Here is a 22080-nt window from a genome sequence, read left to right as displayed (position 1 = left end):
TTTTTTCCGAAGATGAGATAGGCAATGTAGCATCCACTCATGTCCAGTGTTTCATTGGCGGCCATCAAATTCTCAAAAATGTCTATCTTAACATGCGGCTTTTTCAGGCTATTTTAATAAAATAAATCAAGATATTTCTTTCTAAGTGTCAAATCACAGGAATTTGTTGACCACAGTCATTTTCTAGGAATGACTGATGCTTGGGAATCTGAAACTTGTACCACAGAATGTTCACAGCTTTGACAGCACGAACAATTTTTTTGAAAAATTCACATCCAGTATTTGAAGGTGGTTTCATTTGATTAAGGAGTACCTGCTTTTGGATAAATGTACTATTTTGATTTTTATATGTAAAGCACTACATGTATGCTGTTCTGACTTCTATTTCATTGAATGCTCAATATTGTACCCTTGACACAACTCCACCTTTCCATTTATAGTAACTGTTTTGTCCATTGTGACCCATGAATTTAGTTTTGCAAATAGTGTTGATGCTTGAGAAACCACTCTAAATGTACTGCATGTCTTCAGAAATAAATTGACTTACATCAAAATCTGTGGCTATTTAAGCTAGAGAAATGACTGTGACAAAACACTACTGTTGTTTTAAGAATGGGGAGTGAAGGGGTTGAAACTTGTTACAAGGTGACATTCCTGTTGTGCTGAAAGTTGACACAATTTTTTTCATAATTTCTGTTGCAATTTCAGGAACCAGAAACAAGTAGTACCTACTGAGTGCAGATGTTTACTTGAAAGCCAACTGAAATTATCGTAACTGTAATTCAAATCACAACACCTTTTAGCATTATTTGTGGTTAATATGTTTAGTACGATATTAACTGAGACAAGTTAACATTTATTGGTTCTTTTAAATCAATGTTCATTTCTCACCTTGGAGGGCAGCATGCTATCCAGTCTCTCCAACCCCAGTCATGACCGAACTCCTCTCCATCTTCCAAGGTCTGTGGTAAATGGTGGTGCAATGTTTCAGGTAAAAGTAATGAGCAGATACCACCAGCCAAAAGCAGTGTACCCATAATCAACAAAGGTAAAACCAAAATCTCTTCACCCTAGAAGGAAAGAATTTATCATTTGAGCAAATCTGCCAATGAAAACTTCATGATTGTTATTTGAAACATTCATCTTCATCATACATTTCAGGGACATGTGATGTTGTGTATGAATGAGGAATATTGTGCTGTCAAGACGTAAATGATTATACTACCTAAGAAGGGTAAGGGATAAAAACAAGTTTTTAGATATTTCCATAAAAATATATTCAATGGCCTTAATTTATATACAAAGCTTTAATTTTACTGATTCACTAGTAGAGTCAGTTACAACAACAGAATGTTAAAACATCATATAAACAGTACTTTCAGGGTAATATTTAAAAATAAAGATAGGTCATTAAAAGCATATTAGAACAACATAATTAAAATGTTCTGGAAAATATGTTCATTGTCACATTCATCTGATTTGGTCCAGTCTTGCATTAGGTTCCTTCTATCAAGTTGCATTGTTCCAGGTTCTTGTGGATCTGATGTCATGTATTCAATTATTCCATTATTGGAGACCACACAGCAGATATCATGTTCTTCAATAGATCATGGGGAATACAGAGTTGTGTGCTGATTTCATAATTAACACTTTGGAAAGTACAATCCCAATTTTAACAAAAGGAAAAAGTCTGGTCCGTTTAGAAATTTTCCTGAATTTTAAATATCATTCATCACTCGCCATAAATGTTTTAAGATTCATTTCCAAGTTTGAGAAAATATAGGTCGTGGAGTACAGAACCATTAGTATGTTGTAACTCACAACACCCATGCCTTCTGGGAAGTTTTGATGATATTGATAGCATTATATCATCTGTCTTGTTTCCCAAATGATAGTGATGCCTTGATACAAGATATGAGCATTAAAGAGATAAACAGATTTGCTCCTTAGAATAGGTGAAATGATTGCAAGCAAACTTAAAACTGAGAGTATAAATTTACAGTATTTGTTTACTGAATTAGCTTGTAAGGAATGACAATCAAATATTGCAGAAATGCAAAAAAATTTCACACTTGAACTTGGAACATGCTCTACAGGAATTCACAATGAATGCTTCTGAGAACTATTCCAAAAGAAGAAACACTGCATTTATATATACTTCTCACAAGCTTTTGATGTTCTTGACCACAGTATCCTGCTGCAAAAACTAACAGGTTCTGAATTAATGGGCCTCTCATCTCCTGGTTTGATTCATATTTTAAAAATTACCTACAGATCCATTAAAACAAGGAATAATTTTTCAGAGCCTAACTCTTCCACCACTGCAGTTCCTCAAGCATCTTATATTTCTCCCTTATTTTCTACTCTCTACATAATTTATAATAAAATCTATTTCAGAATTCAGAATTGCTTTTGTTTGCTGATGATTGAATTTTTTAAATGTTGATTGTCTGTTTGATTGTTTAAAACTTCAAGAAGTTTGACATCATCTGGAAAAGTACTGTACAAAATTGGGTTGAAACTCAATCATGAACAACGTGAAATATTATTTCAGTACACTTTTAGTAATAACAATATTCTGTTCCCTGCTTCCTGTCAATGATGCTCCCAAGGATGCAATATACTTGTGACAACTGTCCAAGGCGATTAGTAAAAGTCTACTGCCAGCTGTCAATCTCCACATTGACAATCAAGGGGCACAGAAATTGGCTGAGAATCCTATGTTCCACGCACGCACTATCATATTTATGTGCGTCATCAACTTGTGAGGGAAGCTCTGTCTGCAGAGGAAATCAACCAAAAGAATGTTGCGACAGAAGAGATGCCAGTGGACATGCTCATAAAAGGATTGCTCAGAGTCAAGCACTGAATGTGCTTGAGCAACCTCTCTCTCAAGAAGTAAACTATCTGCGTGATCATCACTTTGAAAGGAGGTGTATATTTTGACTAAAATCAAGCTGCCATCTAATGTCGCCACCTAGTACTCTGGTGTTTTCTCTTTGCTTATGAGCAGTCATCTTATGTTAAGTTCAGTTTGCACCACTCACTTGTCTTGTCCACATGGTTTCATTGTATTGAACTAGTTCCTATCACGTATTCAATAAACATGCACTCTAAAATAATGGGCATCATATTTGATTTTGTAACCCACAGTCTTATTAATAAAAGTCTCCTTCTTCTTCTTCTTCTCCTTTGCCTTATTTTTATTATTCATATATTTATCATTATTATTCTTATTATTAGAGTAAACTCATGACAAATTTGTATTTATTTATTTATTTATTTATTTATTTATTTATTTATTTATTTATTTATTTATTTATTTATTTATATCAGTCATTAGATATTCCTGGATATTGGAAGGGCACACAACAGTGTTGCAAGAGAGAAGATCTGGCAGTTGTTATAGAAAAGGAATCTGCCTGAAAGACTTGTAAGGGAAGTCCAGATGTTGTACAAGGACTGCACCAACCATATAAGTTGGAGAAGGGCACTCATCAAAATTTACGACCAGGAGTAGTGCAGGAATTTAGAAACAAAAGTTTGCTTAGGGCACTTTTGCCAAAGTGTAAGCTCTCATTTATGTTCTGAGTCTTGCACCATGCACACTTCTCCAAGAGTCCATCATTTACCAGTCTCGAATGCAAGGGCATTAGTTTTTCCACCAACTTAGGGGTCAACTTAACATGCATTTTAGCATGACTCTGTGATGTTTCGCCCTTCGCTGTCACTTAGAAGCACCACGAGTTGAACAAACACATCAACACACGAATGAATATAAACATCGCCACATACTTCCTATTAGATTTCCAAGACAACCAATACTCAATGATAAATAAACATTTTTTAAAACTAATAATACCCGAAATATCAACAGTAATTAGTCTTCAGTATATAATAAACATGAAAATAAGCACATCATTTATGTAAAAAATTGTCACGTGAAAAAGATTCTAATTTTTACTATTTCTAATGTTTCTCTGTGCATATAACTATGGAAACTGTCTACTGATGGCAGTACATAGCAGTACTCCAGGAAGAGGCGGGAATTCAACAGCGGAAATATGAAATACATTGAAATTTCGAAGGTATTCATCAAGGTAGAGGGCGTGGCCTTTCTACGGGATGTGCTTGCGTTACTTAAATGCCCCGATAGGACATTTAAAAATGCCCGTACACGAAAAAAAAATATCACCATGTGCTCCTAGGAATAGGGTAACTTGTAGGGTAAAAACCTGAATTTCTGTTTTCGGTCAATTTTGGCTTACAAACTCAGTAGGAAAGATTGAGTGATGACATTATGATTTGGGGAGGAGCAGAATAGGAAGTGCAGGTAGGGTTCAATAGGTAAAAGGACATGTTTCAGGAGTTCAAACTCAGGTTCAACAAAATTAAGACAGTAGTAATTGTGGTGAGTAGAGATAGCTGACCAGCAAGCATCAAACTAACAGATCACCAGTGGAAAAGTGTGGACAAAAAGAAAAATTAGGAATGCTTGAACACCTACATCATATCGGATCTACACTATCGAAACAAGGACCTTCATGAAGAGTGATCGAAACTGCAGGTATCGAATATGAAGTTGGTAAGGTCCGCTATCCAGAAGACTAGGATGGAAAAATTAAGAAATGAAGTGGTAAAGCAGGACGCTAGGATCAAGACATTTCTAATAGTTGGTACATTCACACTGCGCAAGTCGAACGAGGATACTTACGCTGGAGCATAATCTCTGTCCCTGTCTAACATCCACCTTACCCTCCCTTCTCAACCCTTCCTTTCACTGAAACACAGCGGATTAAGTTTTGGCACAGTAAATACGGCGAGTTCATCAATTTGAATTTTGTACCCGGAAGTAAAAAAAAAGTAACCTCATTTTTTGGAAACGTAAAATTTTTTCCGCCTGTCGGATTGTACCTTCATTCTTTACATAACACGAAGGACATCCTTGAACTTTTTGTCGGTATAATTAAGTTGCACGCTCTATACCTTGTTTCACCAAATTTTGTGACTTGAAACACTTCCGAGATAGAGAACTGATATCATAGGTTTTTCTGAGTTTCGTCTTATAAACTGAAAGTATAAAAAACACACTATTAAACCTATGAAATATTCCTTTCAGCACAAAATTATACTTAAAAAATGAAATGTGCATAATATTTTCCTTTGCTAAAATAAGAACTACAGTCAACCCTCTATACACCGCCACCCACAGTTTTCGGCCATGACAAGCAAAGAACAGATATTCCTTATGGAAATATTATAGTAACTACCTTGATATAACGGCACACCTGCCTACTGCCTCGCGCCATTGGTGGCACAGGTACAGAAGTGCCTCACAATGTTATAAATATGCTCGATATACCACCATCCGCTGGTTTAAAATTATCGGTGTAAACCCGGAATATTTTCCATTGAATAGAAACCTGGCTCTTTCCTTTAGGAATGCGAGCAGGTTGATTGTGCCACCAACCCTCACTACACGTAGCTCATTATCTTGAGTGACATATGCCGTGGATTTAAACCTCTTGCCATAGATGGGAACTTCCGTGAGGCTTAACATAACGGACTGTTTCCGAAAACAGTTTGGGAGCCTGGACAAAGTAATTTGAGGATAAAGAGCGTGACATGTTTTATACCTCAGTCCCGTCTGTCTGTCCTGTGCGCACACATTTCTATAAGGACTAAACAAACTATTTTATGTGTGATAAGTACGGTATATGCTTATAAAGTACAGTATCCTTCTGTTTGTCAGCAGAACAATTCAAGTATTTTTCATTGTTGTGAGGTAAAGCCATAACCAGAGGCAGTATTGGAGGATGTAGTATCTGTCAAAGGACTGTTCTAATGCAAAAGACAGACATTTTAAAATTAAATGTTGATTAATACAATTCAAGAAATTCCCTATACAGTATATCACTTCGTAGATGAGCAAGTAATTCAACTTACTGTTTCAAAATACTGACCACGATTTAATGCCACCCTGTCATTTACCAACAAATGGTCCGAATAAACGAAGGCGTTATAATAAGTGATAATGGTAGGTAAAAAGTTATGGACAACAGAAGTTTTATTAGTTCCTATACTACTGCTTCCATAGATATTAGAGACGTAAGTGTCGGTGCACTTCATCACTTAAGTGATGCATATGAACGTGTGACATGAAGCCACGTTTAGGCACCAAAGAAACTGAAACTGGTTTTGTATAATCAGCTGAAAATATATGATGTAGTAGAGCTTTCCTTTTCCACAATTACATGTAAATTCTATGCCTTACATGTAAAACACTTAAACGCTATAACAGTTACAGTAGTATGCTCTAATAATATTATAAAATGTATTGTGAATTCGGTGAAAAATAATCAATGCGTCCATATCAAAATAAAAATCGTATTGTAATGTTCATTCCAAAATTACCTCAACATTAGGAGACTTTACCATTGGGACAAGCATTAATACGTTCATGTATCCTTTTGCAAAGGAATAACCACTGGAAATCCAGACCATCACTTAAGATGATATACAAAATGTTCTCCAATTTCCTCTGTGTTCTTGTGGAGACGTTCAACAAGGGAGCGGTTGCACGGATTGTAGTGTATCCCCACGTTTTCATACCAGCAGCAGACACATGCTGTTGCACATCTTCTATGGCTGTTGGGGCTTTGTGATGTTCCCTGTCTCTCAATGCCTCCGGAGAAGGAAGTCTAATAGCGTTACGCCTTTTTGTACCACTCTATTCAGATGCGTTATGTGGGTGGAGCAACTACACTTGCAGAAATAATATCCAAACACCAAGAAGGGGTTGTGCTAGATTAACGAACATTGATAGGCGTCTTCATACATCTGAACGACGACGTTGATTCAAATTTCCCGCAAATTGCATTAGCGTGGCGCTAGTAGCGGCCTCTTTACATTGCACATCAGGTTTGCTTTAAAAACCGGCTCTACTGTGCGAGAGAATTAGTTACCTGTGAGATGGCATGGAATGACTGTGAGTGGGTCAAGAATGCCTTTACGTCGACGAAGAGGCCAGTATCAACAGCTAAATGCGGTTGAACTAGGCCGTATATTAGGGCTAAGTTAAGGTGGATTTTCCTTTCGCGCCATTGCAGAACGACTTGGCAGGAATGTCTCCACTGTGCATGCGCGCTGGCAGCAGTGGTCGCGAGAAGATACACTCGCAAGAAGACCGGTTCCGGACGTCCCGTAGCATCACCAAGAGGGAGGACCGCAGTATTCGGCTTACGACTGTGGCGCAGCGGACTGCGTCTGCAGCAGCAATTCGAGCGGCAGTTGGCACCACAGTGACGCAACAAACTGTTTGAAATCGGTTACTTGAAGGACAGCTCTGAGCCATACGCCCTGCGGCGTGCATTCCACTTACCGCAAACCACCGCCGTCTGCGACTTTAGTGGTGTCAAGCGAGAGCTCATTGGAAGATGGTTTGGAAGTCCGTTGGTTTTTCCAACGAAAGGCGGTTCTGCCTTGGTACAAGTTTGCTACTTGCAATTTGCTTTACGTCGCACCGACACAGATAGGTCTTACGGCGACGATGGGATAGGAAAGGCCTAGGAATTGGAAGGAAGCGGCCGTGACCTTAATTAAGGCACAGCCCCAGCATTTGCCTGGTGTGAAAAGTGGGAAACCACGGAAAACCGTCTTCAGGGCTGCCGACAGTGGGGCTCGAACCCACTATCTGCCGATTACTGGATACTGGCCGCACTTAAGCGACTGCTGCTATCGAGCTCGGTCTTGGTACAAGTAATGGCCGTGTGTTGGTTAGAAGAAGGCCTGATGAGCGCCTACATTCCACCTGTCTGCGGCGTCGACACACTGGACATACGCCGAGAGAATTTTGGTCTGGGGAGAAATTGCCTATGCCAGCAGAAGTACTCTCGTGTTATCCCACGCACCCTGACTGCAGATGTGTACGTCTGTCTGGTGATAAGATCTGTTGTGCTGCCATTCGTGAACGGCATTCCCGGGGGTGTTCTCTAACAGGATAATGCACGGCCCCAAGCCGCTGTTGTATTCCAACGTACTCCCACAGAGTGTCAAAATGTTGCCCTGGCCTGCTCGATTCCCCCGATCTGTCCTCAGTTGAGCACATATGGGACATCATTGAACGACAACTCCAGCGTCATCCACAACCAGCATTTGCCGTCCCTGTTTTGACTGACCAAGTGCAACAGGCATGGAACTCCATCCCACAAGCTGACATCCGGCACCTGTACGACATAATGCATGCATGCATGCCTTTATTTAACAGTCAGGCGATTACACCGATTATTAATGGACAAGCAAGGCACATTTATGATTCCTTTCTAGCACGGATATTATCATGTAGTCTTGCACCTTTAATCAATTAAATATGTTATTTCGGCAAATATATTGCCAAAATTTCCACATTCTACATTCCTTATTTCATGGTGTTTGAATATTCTTTTCCGCCAGTGTATTATGTTGAAACACAGTGACACACGGTTTTCTAACCCTACATTCTCGAGAAGACAAGATAGAATGTTTAGAAGAAGTTAAGCTAATTGTGCTCCGTTTATTGCTCCTGGGGGAAATATGGTTCTATGATTCTGTCGTCAGTGATACCAAACAAAATGTTCATTCTCCACTCCCGTTGATGATCATGCGATTTTGAGTGTTCTATGGACTGTAGTGATTATTCCATAAATTCACATTTCCATTTTTTGAGAATGTAGCTTCATCCGTAAATAAAATAATCCAAGGGAATGAATTAAATTCCTGCAATTACTGCTGAGAGTAAAGTGGCAGAATCCAATATTATGATGATGATGATGTTGCTTGTTGTTTAAAGGGGCCTAACATCTTGGTCATCGGCCCATAATGGTACGAAATGAGACGAAATATGATGACAAAATAAAAGTCCAAAATACTCCACTGACCAGAATGCAAAGCGTGAGGACGAAGAATGAATGGATGGATGGATATGAATTTAAAACGATCAGTGAAACAGACCCACAGTGCCTCACATGCACAGAAGCTGGCACAAAACAATAGTATTACTGACCAAGGGACTGCTTCTATAGTACGATGCTGAAATGATTATGCTTGTAGTCGAAACGGGTCCAAAATCCAGGTCATCGGCCCCTCATAATGGTACTTATCGCCAGGAAAGTAGAACCATGCTATTTGTCATTTGGTGGTACTAATGAAAAGTAGCGTAGACTCGCGGTATTCCACACATTATGGTACTATTCACAGGTAGTGTAATGCGCACATGTAACACAGGATTATGGTGTTTCGCATATTGCGGCGCTATTTTCAGGCAACGCTAACCTATAAAGGCAACGCAAACCTATAGCGTTCCTCACGTAAGTGGACTAATCACAGGGACCCGAACTACCCCGTGGTATTCCTCACATAGTGGGAACTAATAGGCAAGGCAGAACCATGGTGTCGCTCATCCCATGGTGTTGCTCATATAGGGGTACGAATCTCAGGTACTGTAAGACCCTCATCCTGATTCACACACTGTCCCTACTAATCACAAACCTATTGCGTACCTAACATACTGGTACTACGCGCAAGTACATGCGACCCATGGTGTTTCCTGCGTGATGGTACTAATTACAAGTAGTCTCATGGTTCTAATTTGATCATCCCTTGGTCGCCCCTTTTAGTCACCTCTTAAGACAGGCAGGGGATACCGCGGGTGTGTTCTACATGTGCGTCCTCCACATGCAGAGGGTGAATCCAATATGGGAGCCAAAGTAATTTTATCCAGCTCTTGATTCAGTGACAAGTACCACGGAAGACATTTATGATGGCGCAAAGTGGGATAAACGCTATAACGATTTATTCCTGAACCATGCACAATCTGTCGTGGGTTGTTTGCTACAGCAGCCAGAATGCAGACTTTGCTTTCCTTCATCAGTTGCGGTACAGAACAGTATCACTGTTCTTGCTGCGTTTCTATGACCCTCACTGAAGAGAAAAATCATGTCCATTTTCATCTTGTTACAGTACATGACTGCATCTACAGTACCAGAACTTTATTAACCATAGTATACTAGCATCAATAACTTCGACTACCGTGGGAGAGACCAATAACCTTCGGAAGAGCACTGTACTGTGTGTTTGACAGACACACACCTACATTGACCGTGTCCTCCAGAAATAACGTGATATCTCCGGAAGTACTTTTGATAATAATGTGAAAATTATTCATATATTTGTGCCTAGTCTCTAATTTGGCAAGGAAAAATGTACATTCCATCACAAAAAACGTAACTGTGCCGAAAGGAACATTATCTTAGTTTACAGGAATATATTTAATTTCTAGTTACGTGCTCAAGCCACCATCATGCTTGTCGCAGTCACTTCGGTATTACCTGAAAGGGCACGACTAAGACAGCTCGGGGAACTTCCCAGCCCACCCGAGGACATGCGATGGTCCTTTCTCTATTGTTCCCTTCATCTAGTTTCTCCATGCCATTTCTGGAAGATACGATGGGAAAGTTCGATCTCCAGCCGAACCGTGAATGTTCTAGTGACCCCACATCGAGGTATTAATACAAAGCCCCTGCGAACGAGCCGTGGTTGTGGAGTCGGAGAGACCAGTGAGTAGGTGGAGACGATTGAACGGAAGACTCTACTGTGTGTTCGTGTATTTCTGTGAACTGAGGCTCAGCGAGGGAAGCCGCTATCGCGAGTGTGAAGGTAAATGTACCTGTGTTAATGTCCGCTGTTGTGAGTATCGTCCTGCTGTTGAATACTGTTGAGCTGTTTAGTTGTTCACTGCATGTGACTCTGTGAATTACTGGACTATCTGTGGAGTAGAATCAACGAACAGTCATCGTGTTTTGTGTAGCCAGTGGCACTGTGTTCAAATCCAATTGTCTACACACAGCAGCTGTATGAGTTGATTGGACTTGGGGTAGTGAAAGTAAGGATTAGCCGTCCGCAGGTAACAACGGGCCGGACCACCTGCGATGCCATAAAGAAGAGGGACTTGTGGATAGACTTGTAATTAGTAAGTGTGGCCATTCATACCTGGTTAGAATTTTGTGTGTTTAAATGTGTGTGTGCATTAATTAGGTCATACCGAAATAAATTAGAGTAATGAAAGAGATGGAGTTTTATTTGTAACAAAGTGGTGTCAGAAGTTAGAATAGACCTTATGTGTGATACATCATTGTAATCAGCGGACCAGATACTGCAGGTTTCGACCGCCATCGGGAACATTCCAGAACGTCGGTGTACAGTGAATACACACTCATACAAATGTTTTTCCTCTTTTGTTAATTACTGCATGCCAGTTGAGACCGGAGGCCACACGAAAATGGAGGCACAGTTAAATGCGCTCTTCGATATGATGATGAAGAAGTGGAGGAAAAGATGGAAGAAAATCAAAAGAAGACGGAAGAAAATCAAAAGAAGATGGAAGAGAAGATGGAACAAAATCAAAAGAAGATGGATGAGAAGATGGAAGAAAATCAAGAAAACGTGGAGAAGAAGGAGGTTAATCGAAAGGAGATGAGAGACGGGCAAAAAAAGACGAAAGAATGCCAGAAAATGATGATGGAGGAAGGCCAGGAGAAGGTAGAAAAAGTAAAGGAACTAATCGAGCAGGGCCACCACGAGATAAAGGATATTCTGCAGGCAGAAATAACTAAAGGAAAAAACGAAATTGAAGACAAGATGAGCATGGTCCAGCAGGAAATTGAGGAGGAAATTGAGGAAAATATGGAACGGTTGACGATAAAATAGCTATGGTCGATGAAAAATTCAACGCTATATCCAGGAACTAAAGCGAGAATTCGCCCGTCTAAGCAATAATCTATGAGACGGAACCTGTGTTGATGGGTCATCGTCTGCAGTACCGAGTTCAACCAAGGTGACGCCACCAACGTTCGACGGGAAGGTAGCATGGAGGCGGCCTATTCCGCTAATCACTGGAGAGAAGGGGACAAAGCTACAGCCTTGGTCGTGGCTCTGAGTGGGGAAGCCGTCAATGTACTACAGGCATTACGAAAAGGCGCTCAGAACAACCACACTACGCTAGTAGCCCATATAGACGCCCGTTACTGAGATCACCACCTACAACTGGCGTACCAGACCCAGCTTCGAACCAGGACTCAGAAGAGTACGGGCGCACTCCAAGAATTCGAGACAGATGTCGTTCGCCTGGCTCATCCTTCAGCACCAGAAGAGTTCTGTGAACAGCAGGGTAGGCAGACCTTCATAGATGAATTACGCGACCCAGATACTCAACAGGCCCTTCGCCTCACCCACCACACGACCCAAGGAGATGCCCTCGGCCACGTGTTGGAGTTCGAGGCCGCAAAGCAGGCATCGAGACTACAAACTAGGGTGCGCCGCCTGGAAGTGGTCAAAACTCCGCTGTAGCAGGACGGTAAGTCCCTGACCGATTTCCTTGAAGCCGTGGGATGGTTCTATGAAGCCAAGGGGAAACCAGCGAACGAGACAACGGAACAACGCTCGAACCATCGGTTACATCGAAGACCTGTCACTTGTTGGAATTTTAAATGAAATGGCGTATGGCTTTTAGTGCCGGGAGATCCCAGGACGGGTTCGGTTGGAACTGATACATTGCGGTACTAAGGGCCATATAAGCCCGAGGTACGAAAACCGCTGAAGACGGGAGCTTCCATCTGACGTCACGACGGCCGAGAAATACACTAGTCAGGGAAACGACTATTAGCCAGCCTTGGGGGGGGGGGGGGGCGAAGATTGGCTCAGGAAATTCGTCATGCCCCAGCAGCCTACACCACTTAGTCGAGCAGCTCGTCTCCTTTCTCCCAACTCTTCCCAGCCCAAACTTTGTAACATTTTTGTAACGCTACTCTTTTGTCGGAAATCGCCCAGAACAAATCGAGCTGCTTTTCTTTGGATTTTTTCCAGTTCCTGAATCAAGTAATCCTGGTAAGGGTCCCATACACTGGAACCATACTCAAGTTGAGGTCTCACCAGAGACAAATATCCTCTCTCTATTTTGCATCCTTACTACAACCCCTAAATACTCTCATAACCATGTGCAGAGATCTGTACCCTTTATTTACAGTCATATTTATGTGATTTCCCCAATGAAGATCTTTCCTTATATTTATACCTAGGTATTTACAATGATCCCCAAAGGGAACTTTCACCCCATCAACGCAGTAATTAAAACTGAGAGGACTTTTCCTATTTGTGAAACTCACAACCTGACTTTTATCCCCGTTTATCATCATACCATTGCCTACTGTCCATCTCACAACATTATCGAGGTCATTTTGCAGTTGCTCACAATCTTGTAACTTATTTATTACTCTGTACAGAATAACATCATCTGCAAAAAGCCTTATCTCTGATTCCACTTCTTTACACATATCATTGATATATGTATATAAGAAAACATAAAGGTCTCTGCCTTGAGGAATTCCCCTCTTAATTTTTACAGGGACAGATAAAGCTTCACCTACTCTAATTCTGTGAGTTCTATATTCTATTTTCTAGAAACAGAGCCACCCATTCAGTTACTCTTTTGTCAAGTCCAATTGCACTCATTTGAGCCAGTAGTCTCCCATGATCTACCCTATCAAATGCCTTAGATAAGTCAATCGCAATACGGTCCAATTGACCTCCTGAATCCAGGATATCTGCTATATCTTGCTGGAATCCTACAAGTTGGGCTTCTGTGGAATAACATTTTATAAACCCAAACTGCCTTCTGTCAAACCATTTATTAATTTTGCAAACATGTCTTATATAATCAGAAAGAATGCTTTCCCAAAGCTTACATACAATGTTGTCAAACTGACTGGCCTGTCATTTTCAGCTTTATGCCTATCACTCTTTCCTTTATATACAGGGGCTGCCCAACCCATTGTCTTTAGTATATCCCGAAACCTTATCAATTCCAGCTGCTTTTCTAGTTTTCAACTTTTGTATCTCACTATAATTGTCATTGCTGTCATAGGTAAAGTTGAATACTTCTTTAGTATAAGTCACCTCCTCTATCTGGACATTATCCTTGTAACCAACAATCTTTACATACTGCCGAAGTGATACAAAAATAAGTAAAGCGGGGAATACAATAATGTCATGAATGTGGGAATGATTGATGTTCTAAAAACCTAATTGAATTAACTAGAGAATATTTCATGTGCAAGATATGAAGGGTATACGCTGTCTACCCTTTCTCCCATGACGCTTCGCCCCTGTGATTAATGTAGTATCCAGTATATCCTTTCAATTTAATTTTAATACACTTTCCATGCAAATGACTATCCTTTTCGAATTAATACAAGATTTCATAAAATATTAAGAAAATATATTGTTTCTACACGAAAAATCGTGCTGACCTGTTAGAGAAGTCAGCCAGTCATATTTGTTCGTTCACAAAATATTCCAGGTAATGAAATAGTGTATGGCTTTTAGTGCCGGGAGTGTCCAAGGACATGTTCGGCTCGCCAGGTGCAGGTCTTTGGATTTGACGCCCGTACTCGACCTACGCGTCGTGATGAGGATGAAATGATGATGAATACAACACACACACCCAGCCCCATGCCAGAGAAGTTAACCAATGTTGGTTAAAATTCCCGACCCTGCCGGGAATCGAACCCGGGACCCCTGTGACCAAAGGCCAGCACGCTAACCATTTATAAATGGAGCCGGACATTCCAGGTAATAATGAGTGTGTACAAATATAGGAATGCAGTTAATGTGTGTTACTGTCTTCAGTAGGCTATTCTGATAGGTGAACAAAGAACAAAACCCTTATAATAGAACATCTACATCATTAAATCAAAATAGAACAAAGAACAAAACCCTTAAAATAGAACATCTACATCATTAAAACGAAATAATTATCTTTCTTCTGTTAGCTAATGTTTTGTGTTTCTGAATAGGTTATGGTTACATAGAGATGTAGGGTAGTTACAGATACTCACCAGATAATTCACCAGGGGAATGAAGACAGGTCCTAGCATTCCTACCACAGAACTCGTGCTCATACCCAAACCTCGAACTACAGTTGGATACAATTCAGAAGCTAGTAGGGGTAAAACTACGAAAGAGCACGATATACCCATTTTCCCCACGCAGTAGAGAACAAGCGTGACAGTAGCATCTGGAACAGGAAAGTCAAATACAGAATAAGACACCAAGCTTTAGTGTTTCATCTTATGCTAGATATATTGGAGGGCAAGGAAACGCATGTAGGCCTACTATAAGCTTGACTATCAATAGTAAAGACAATCATTTTGCCAGCAAGGAATACTTTTGACCTCAAATGCTCTGAACTACGCCAAAGCGTGGTTAGAATATTGATTATTCATCACAATAATAATAGTGTGATTCATTCCCATGCAAAACGGTTCATTCTAACTCAATTGACAACTGAATAATCACCTATTAAAGTCCTATGAGAGAAACTTAGATAACACAAAGAAACATATCAATATAATATGAGAAAAAAGACATAATTCAATGCCGAGAGTATATTATCACATTTTCCATTAGCAGTGCACAAACCCTCTGCTTAAAGTAATTGCGATACATACAACACATTTGTTCTACTGACTTGATATTGCTGCTATTAGTTTTCGAAGTGCAGATGTGGGATTTCAGTGAAGTAGTTAAAGCACAGTGGAAAAGAACAATATGCACATCGCATTAAAAAGACACATTGTTACACTCAACATTGTGTTCGCTTTCAAGCAGTCCAGTATCAGAAGTCACACTAATTATATTTTAAAACAAAGATATGGTTATGTCAATGTCATAACCTATCTTTTGCTGAACATATTGCAACGTAGGCTTGTACGTATTTTGGTGCAAAAAGCTGAGTGAATTCTAATGATGAAATGCCTATCGAGTAGCATCATTTGTGGTTTTTCACAATGTAGCCTTACAAAATCAGAATTCCTTCTAGTTATATTCGTATATCGCCAAAAGTAGTATATATCAACAGGCTGACAGTAATTTATTGTTTTTGGTGGTAATATCTTAAGTATAACTTCTTTGTTAGGAAAACAGCATCTAAAAGGGTAGGCCTACAATCTGTATTATCTGACCAGAAATCAGATAGCAATAGGCTCTTTTCACTGAGATATTGACAAAAGACTGAAGTTATAAAACGTTTCATGGGCTCTTTCATCATTTTTCCACTTTTGTTTGCCTTCATATGAAAGTTATGTGGACAAGCTGCTTCTGAAATATTTATGCTGAAAGTGCTTTGTGTGTCTTGAAAGCAGATATAAATCTTGCTTGCTACTCTGCCACTCATTGATAAAGCCACATCAAGTCTATAACTGTATGCAGAGCTATATACAGACACCAACACACAAGTTGTAGTTCTCTATCCTCTATGAGACAGTCTTAAACTTGAAGTAATTTCATAATGAAATTGACTTTGGTCACTGTCTGAAATGATATGATAATAAAACATTTACAAAATGATACAAAAGTTGAAAGCTGGAAAAGCAGTTGGGATAGATAACATTCCTGGGGATATTCTAAAGACAGTGGGTCAGGATATAGTGCTATATCTGAAAGACTTATCTGATTACTCTTTGCGTGAAGGAACGATATTGAATGAATGGGGAGTTGCAAGAGTAGCCTCAGTGAACAAGGGAAAAGCAGATAAATACAAGCCAATAAGCCCTGGGAAATGTTCTTTCTGATTATATTCGATACGTTTGCAAATTTACTAATTGGTTTGATGGAAGGCAGTTTGGTTTTAGGAAAGGATATTCCGATAAGACTCAACTTGTATGATTCCAGAAATATGTAGCAGCTATTTTAGATTCAGGAGTCAAATGGACTGTATGGTTTTTGAACTTTCCAAGGCTTTTGATAGGGTAATCATGGTAGATTACTGATGAATTTGGAGGCTATTGGACTAGATATAAGAGTGGTTGAATAAATGGCTAAATTTCCAGAAACTAAACCTCAGAGCACTAAAGTCAGTGAAATGTAATCCGGTCCGGTAATGATTAAGAGATGGATCACATATGGCAGCATTATCGTACCTTTATGCTTTGTTATATACATAAATGGTATGAGTAATGACTTGCAATCACAGATAAGGATATTTGAGGATGGTGTTGTATTGTATAGTGTAGTAAATAAAATACACGTTTGTGAGCATCTACAAACAGACCTGGACAATCTTGTGAGATGGGCAGCAGACAATGATATGATGGCAAACGGGACAAAAGTCAGGATATAGGTTTCACAAAGAGGAAAAGTCCTCTCAGATTTATTTACTGTCTTGATGAGGTTATAGTACTTCATATAGGTGTTAATATAAGGGATTGTCTTCATTGGCTTTATCACATTAATGATGTTGTAAAGGAAGCTTACAGAACTCTTCACATGGTAATGACAATATTTAGGGGTTGTAGTAATGATATAAAGGTGAGGGCATGTAAATCTTTGCTGAGACTCCAATCAGAATGTGGTTCCAAGATATGGGAGCCATACCAGAACTACTTGATACGGGCATGGCTGGAAACGAACGCAGCAAGTCTGCCCAGGGTAGTCCTCCACACAAGTATTTATATTTTGATCAGTACTTTTTGAGTGCAAACCAAATGTTATAGTTAACTACAGCCTTAGAATGCTCATTCAAGGGCCCCATGGAAAAGATTCAAAGGAAACCAGTGCGATTTGTTCTGGATGATTTCTGACAAAGGAGTTGTGTTATGAAAGCGATGCTTACTCCGGGCTGGGATGACTTGGGAGTAAGGAGGCGAAATGCTCGATTAAGTAGTATGTTCCAAGCTTTCGGTGGAGAGAGGGCGTGGAATGATATTAGTGGACAAATAAGCTAGAGTGGAGCTCTTAAGTGTAGGAAAGTTCATAAGATGAAGATAAATTTATATTTCAAGAGGACAAATTTGGGCAAATATTCATTTATAGGAAGGGGAGTTAGGGATTGGAATAACTTATCAAGGGAGATGTTAAATACATTTCCAAGTTGTTCGAAAACATTTAAGAAAAGGCTATGTGAACAACTGATAGGGAATCTGCCACCTGGGCAACAGCCTTAAATGCGGATCATTTATTGATTGATGTTCTTTGTCTACATTATCCTCTGTTATGAATCTGTTCACTTCCTCTACAAACTCTTGTGTCTTTTGATGTACACTATTATCGTCTGTGTCCTAATGTGTAATGAATGTAGTCATATGCCTGGATAAAATGCCATATTCACCTCAAGATTGTTGATAAATGTAAACGAAACTCTGATATTGTCCAGGCCAACAACTGTAGATTCTTCTAGTGCCCACATTTTCAGATGCCAATAGTGAACTATAGATCTATACAACCTTGATCAGTCAAATTGCAACCATAAAGTAACTTAGGGAGATCCCGACATGAGGGAGAACTGGACACTTTTAAGCTTAGCGCCTCTGGTAACCACAGTACTGCACAGGCCAAACTTGCAACTACATTTAAAGGAGCCGTATAGTTTTGTGCTCATAGTCATCCTGTTAGCGGAAGATTATCACTATAAATACAAGGCATATGAACAATTGAAGGTGAGTAAGTAAGTGATATATGATTTAAAAGTAACTTGCTATAATATGATGAGTAGGTTGTGTAACGAAATAGGTAGATATGCGATACTTTTAAGATAATATTTTAGGTTAGGCGCACTAAGCAAGTTTCGGAGAAGCGGTGACGTCATTTCCAAATCGCCAAACCTTCAGCTTGGTAAGTGTTGCGACCTCTTGCCTGCCAATGAAACTCGGGGAGATCTAGACACGACAAGCTGAGAGATCTCGACACTGTCGAGATCTTCCTGAATCTCTAAACCGGGATACATTTTTGGGGACATGGTTTAATGGTGCGTTAATTCTACAGTTTAGTAGGAGTAATAAATGATGACAATGTAGTGTATTGGGATATGTATCATATTTTTGTAATGCGATATTTTTATAATAATGTTTGTAGTGATAAATTAAACTCAAATTACGAAGGTTGGAGACTGATGATAAAGTAGAAGTTTCGTATTAATAGTTTTGCATCCAAATGGTTATAGGTGGAGGATGCTACGGAAATATGTGTACAAAGGTCTGCTTGGACGATGGAATGCAGAAGATATTGCTGCTGCTATTAAGGACGTGAAAGAAAATGGAACTACTTTAGCAACAGTTGCGAAGTATTTCAGTATTCCAAGGAATACACTCAGGTATACTATCTGGTATATCTACCAATAGAAAACTGGAATAAGGAGCAACATTTGACAAAGCTATGGAGGACCAGTTAGTCAACCACCTGTTTCATCTCGATTCTAAAGGGTTTGGGCGAACAGTGACCGACTTACGCGAACTGGCTTTTAGGTTCACTCAGGGGAATGGTGTTAAGAAGCATATTTAAAAACCAAAAGGCAATGGTTGGATATGACTGGGTTTTTCAAGAGCCTAGTAATATCTTGAATGTCAATGAAACTGGTGTTCAGCTCATATTTAAGGCAGGGAAGATTATTAGTGACAAAGGAAAGAAAAACGTGTTTCACGGCACCACGGCAGAAAAAGGATCTACGGTAACAGTAATGGTGTGTGGTAATGCTATTGAATATGCTATCCCACTCTTTGTTATAATGAAAGGGGTAAGGCAAAGATACACTCAAAAGGAATGCCCAGTGGCTCAGTTGTTAAAATGTCCGAATCATTATTCCTTGATCACCTAAACCGTTACAAACTTCAGGGCAAGGTTCGGTTCATAATCGACGGACACTCAACGCACTGCAAAGATCCGGATGTGCTTGATAAGGCATAAGCTGTAGGAATAGGGATGTGTTGCTTCCCCTCCATCCGCCACGGTGATTTCACAGGATTATCGGGAAAATTTAAAGAATAGGAAACGCGAAAATGAAAAGAATCCTTCAAATCGAAGGACAACAACGAGAACTCGGCGTGCGCAACGGGGAAGCTAGTTTCTCAAGCAGACTTCTTTGGTCTGAGAATTACTGCGCAGTATGTGACGACAACCGTAATGAGGCATGGGTCCAATGTAGTGGGGAATGCAGGAAATGGTTCCACGAGATGTGTGTGGAAAATGGAAACGATGGGCAGTTTATATGTACCCACTGTGTACAATAGTTGCGTAACTATTCGGAGGTTCTACCTAGTGTCAGGTTCTCCCTAAGTGCGGGAGAAGTGGACATTATTGCATCCTTTATTTATTTGATAATTTAACAGGTTATGAAATGTTATTTTTTCTATAAATAATAGAAAACATAAACTAACTGTGTACAAAATCACCTGGTAAATAATTGAAATATTTTACAAATAAAGCATGATCAAAACTACAGGTTTTTGCTTAGCGTGTCGAGATATCCCTAAATTACTATACATGGTGTTTTAAAGTATGTTATTTGTGAAATCAATTTACTTATAATGATTTTGCTATAGGAGTTAAAGTCACGACTATACTAGTCTTCATATATGTTCTCCTGAATGCTGCCATCAGTATGTTCTAATACACTGGGCCTCGTCATTTAGGGTGGAGGCGGTTCGCACTCTCTTTGATTTGATGTTTTTGTTGCTCTGGAGGCGAAACTCTCGTACTGCTTGAACAGCCACTGGTGCAGACGAAGTCCATCCCTGCTGAAGTCCCTGTCATCGATCCAACTGTTGCCGTCTACAAATAGTGATCCGGAACTTTCGGCAACCCACTGAAGCGTTTCGTTCAATCGGCCTATCTTCTTTCAAGATACATCTGTCTCCTTATTATACCACTAATTACATTTGCCTTCGGGAACTTTTTCTTAGTTGAGTTCACTAGATCATAAATGTCCCCCGTTATATATTCAGTCCGTTGCCTTTTTACGTCATTAGTTCCTACTTGGAGAATTACTACTTGCTCAATTCCGCCACATTCGTCCTCTATGTTCATGTTCAACTGTTTCGCTAGTATTCTCGACATGCACGTCACTTTCAATGACCTATTTTCCTATCCTATATGCCGCACGATAGAATCGCCTAGTATCACACAATTTACAGGTTTCAGATTTTCAATAGATGAATGAGTGCTTACATTTCTCACATACACTTTCTTTTGTAGCTCTGCAATAATGAGATGTGCTTTATTTAATTCCCGTTGTAGTTCGTCAATTCTTGCTTTGTCGCTAGTCACATAACCATTCGTGAAATACTTGCTGCATGTCATCCTTTCCTTATCACTGTCCACCAAGTGACCGCTCCCCAACCCGAAGGCCTACAGATTATAAGGTGTCGTGTGTCAGCACGACGGATCCTCTCGGCCTTTATTATTCGCATTTTAGACCGGGGCCGCTATCTCACCGTCAACTAGCTCCTCAGTTGTAATCACGTAAGCTGAGTGGACCTCGAACCAACCTTCAGATGCAGGTAAAAATCCCTGATCTGACCAGGAATCGAACCTGGGGCCCCCGGGTAAGAGGCAGACACGCTAACCCTACACCGTGGGGCCGATACGTCCAGACAAAAGTGCGGTTTAAATTTATGTGGCAGTTTGCACGGCGCACATTTATCTGGAAGTTCGGTTGAAAACTCGTACTACGACTTGCGTTTGTGTGCAATCTGGGAGAATATTCTCGAGTTTAGCTATGCCGAAGTTGGAGAGGCAGTTCCTTCTTTCTTTCTTTCTTAATCTGCTTACTCTCCAGGGTTGGTTTATCCCTCGGACTCAGCGAGGGATCCCACTTCTACCGCCTCAAGGGCAGTGTCCTGGAGCTTCAGACTCTGGATCGGGGGTACAACTGGGGAGGATGACCAGTACCTCGCCCAGGCGGCCTCACCTGCTATGCTGAACAGGGGCCTTGCGGGGGATGGGAAGATTAGAAGGGATAGACAAGGAAGAGGGAAGGATGCGGCCGTGGCCTTAAGTTAGGTACCATCACGGCATTATCCTGAAGGAAAAGTGGGAAACCACGGAAAACTACTTCCAGGATGGATCAGGTGGGAATCGAACCCACCTCTACTCAGTTGACCTTCCGAGGTTGGGTGGACCCCGTCCCAGCCCTCGTACCACTTTTCAAATTTCGTGGCAGAGCCGGGAATCGAACCCGGACCTCCGGGGGTGGCAGCTAATCACACTAACCACTACACC

The 22080-nt window shown here is 40.3% G+C and overlaps 1 protein-coding gene across 1 annotated transcript in view; it reads right to left on the bottom strand.

The window, feature by feature from the left end:
- Positions 1–595: 595 nt before the first annotated feature.
- The window catches only part of LOC136863829 (beta-alanine transporter-like), a 767558-nt gene continuing 746073 nt past the window's right edge, over positions 596–22080 (bottom strand). Inside the window, exons 10-12 of the mRNA XM_068226105.1 lie at positions 14928–15106; positions 892–1070; positions 596–662 (exon numbers count right to left, since the gene is read on the bottom strand). Of these exons, the coding sequence (XP_068082206.1) occupies positions 596–662; positions 892–1070; positions 14928–15106 (425 nt within the window). The remainder of the gene's footprint in view (positions 663–891; positions 1071–14927; positions 15107–22080) is intronic.

Source organism: Anabrus simplex, chromosome 2 (assembly GCF_040414725.1).
Source record: "Anabrus simplex isolate iqAnaSimp1 chromosome 2, ASM4041472v1, whole genome shotgun sequence".
Classification (NCBI taxonomy): domain Eukaryota; kingdom Metazoa; phylum Arthropoda; class Insecta; order Orthoptera; family Tettigoniidae; genus Anabrus; species Anabrus simplex.
This window is presented reverse-complemented; position numbering and strand designations above follow the sequence as displayed.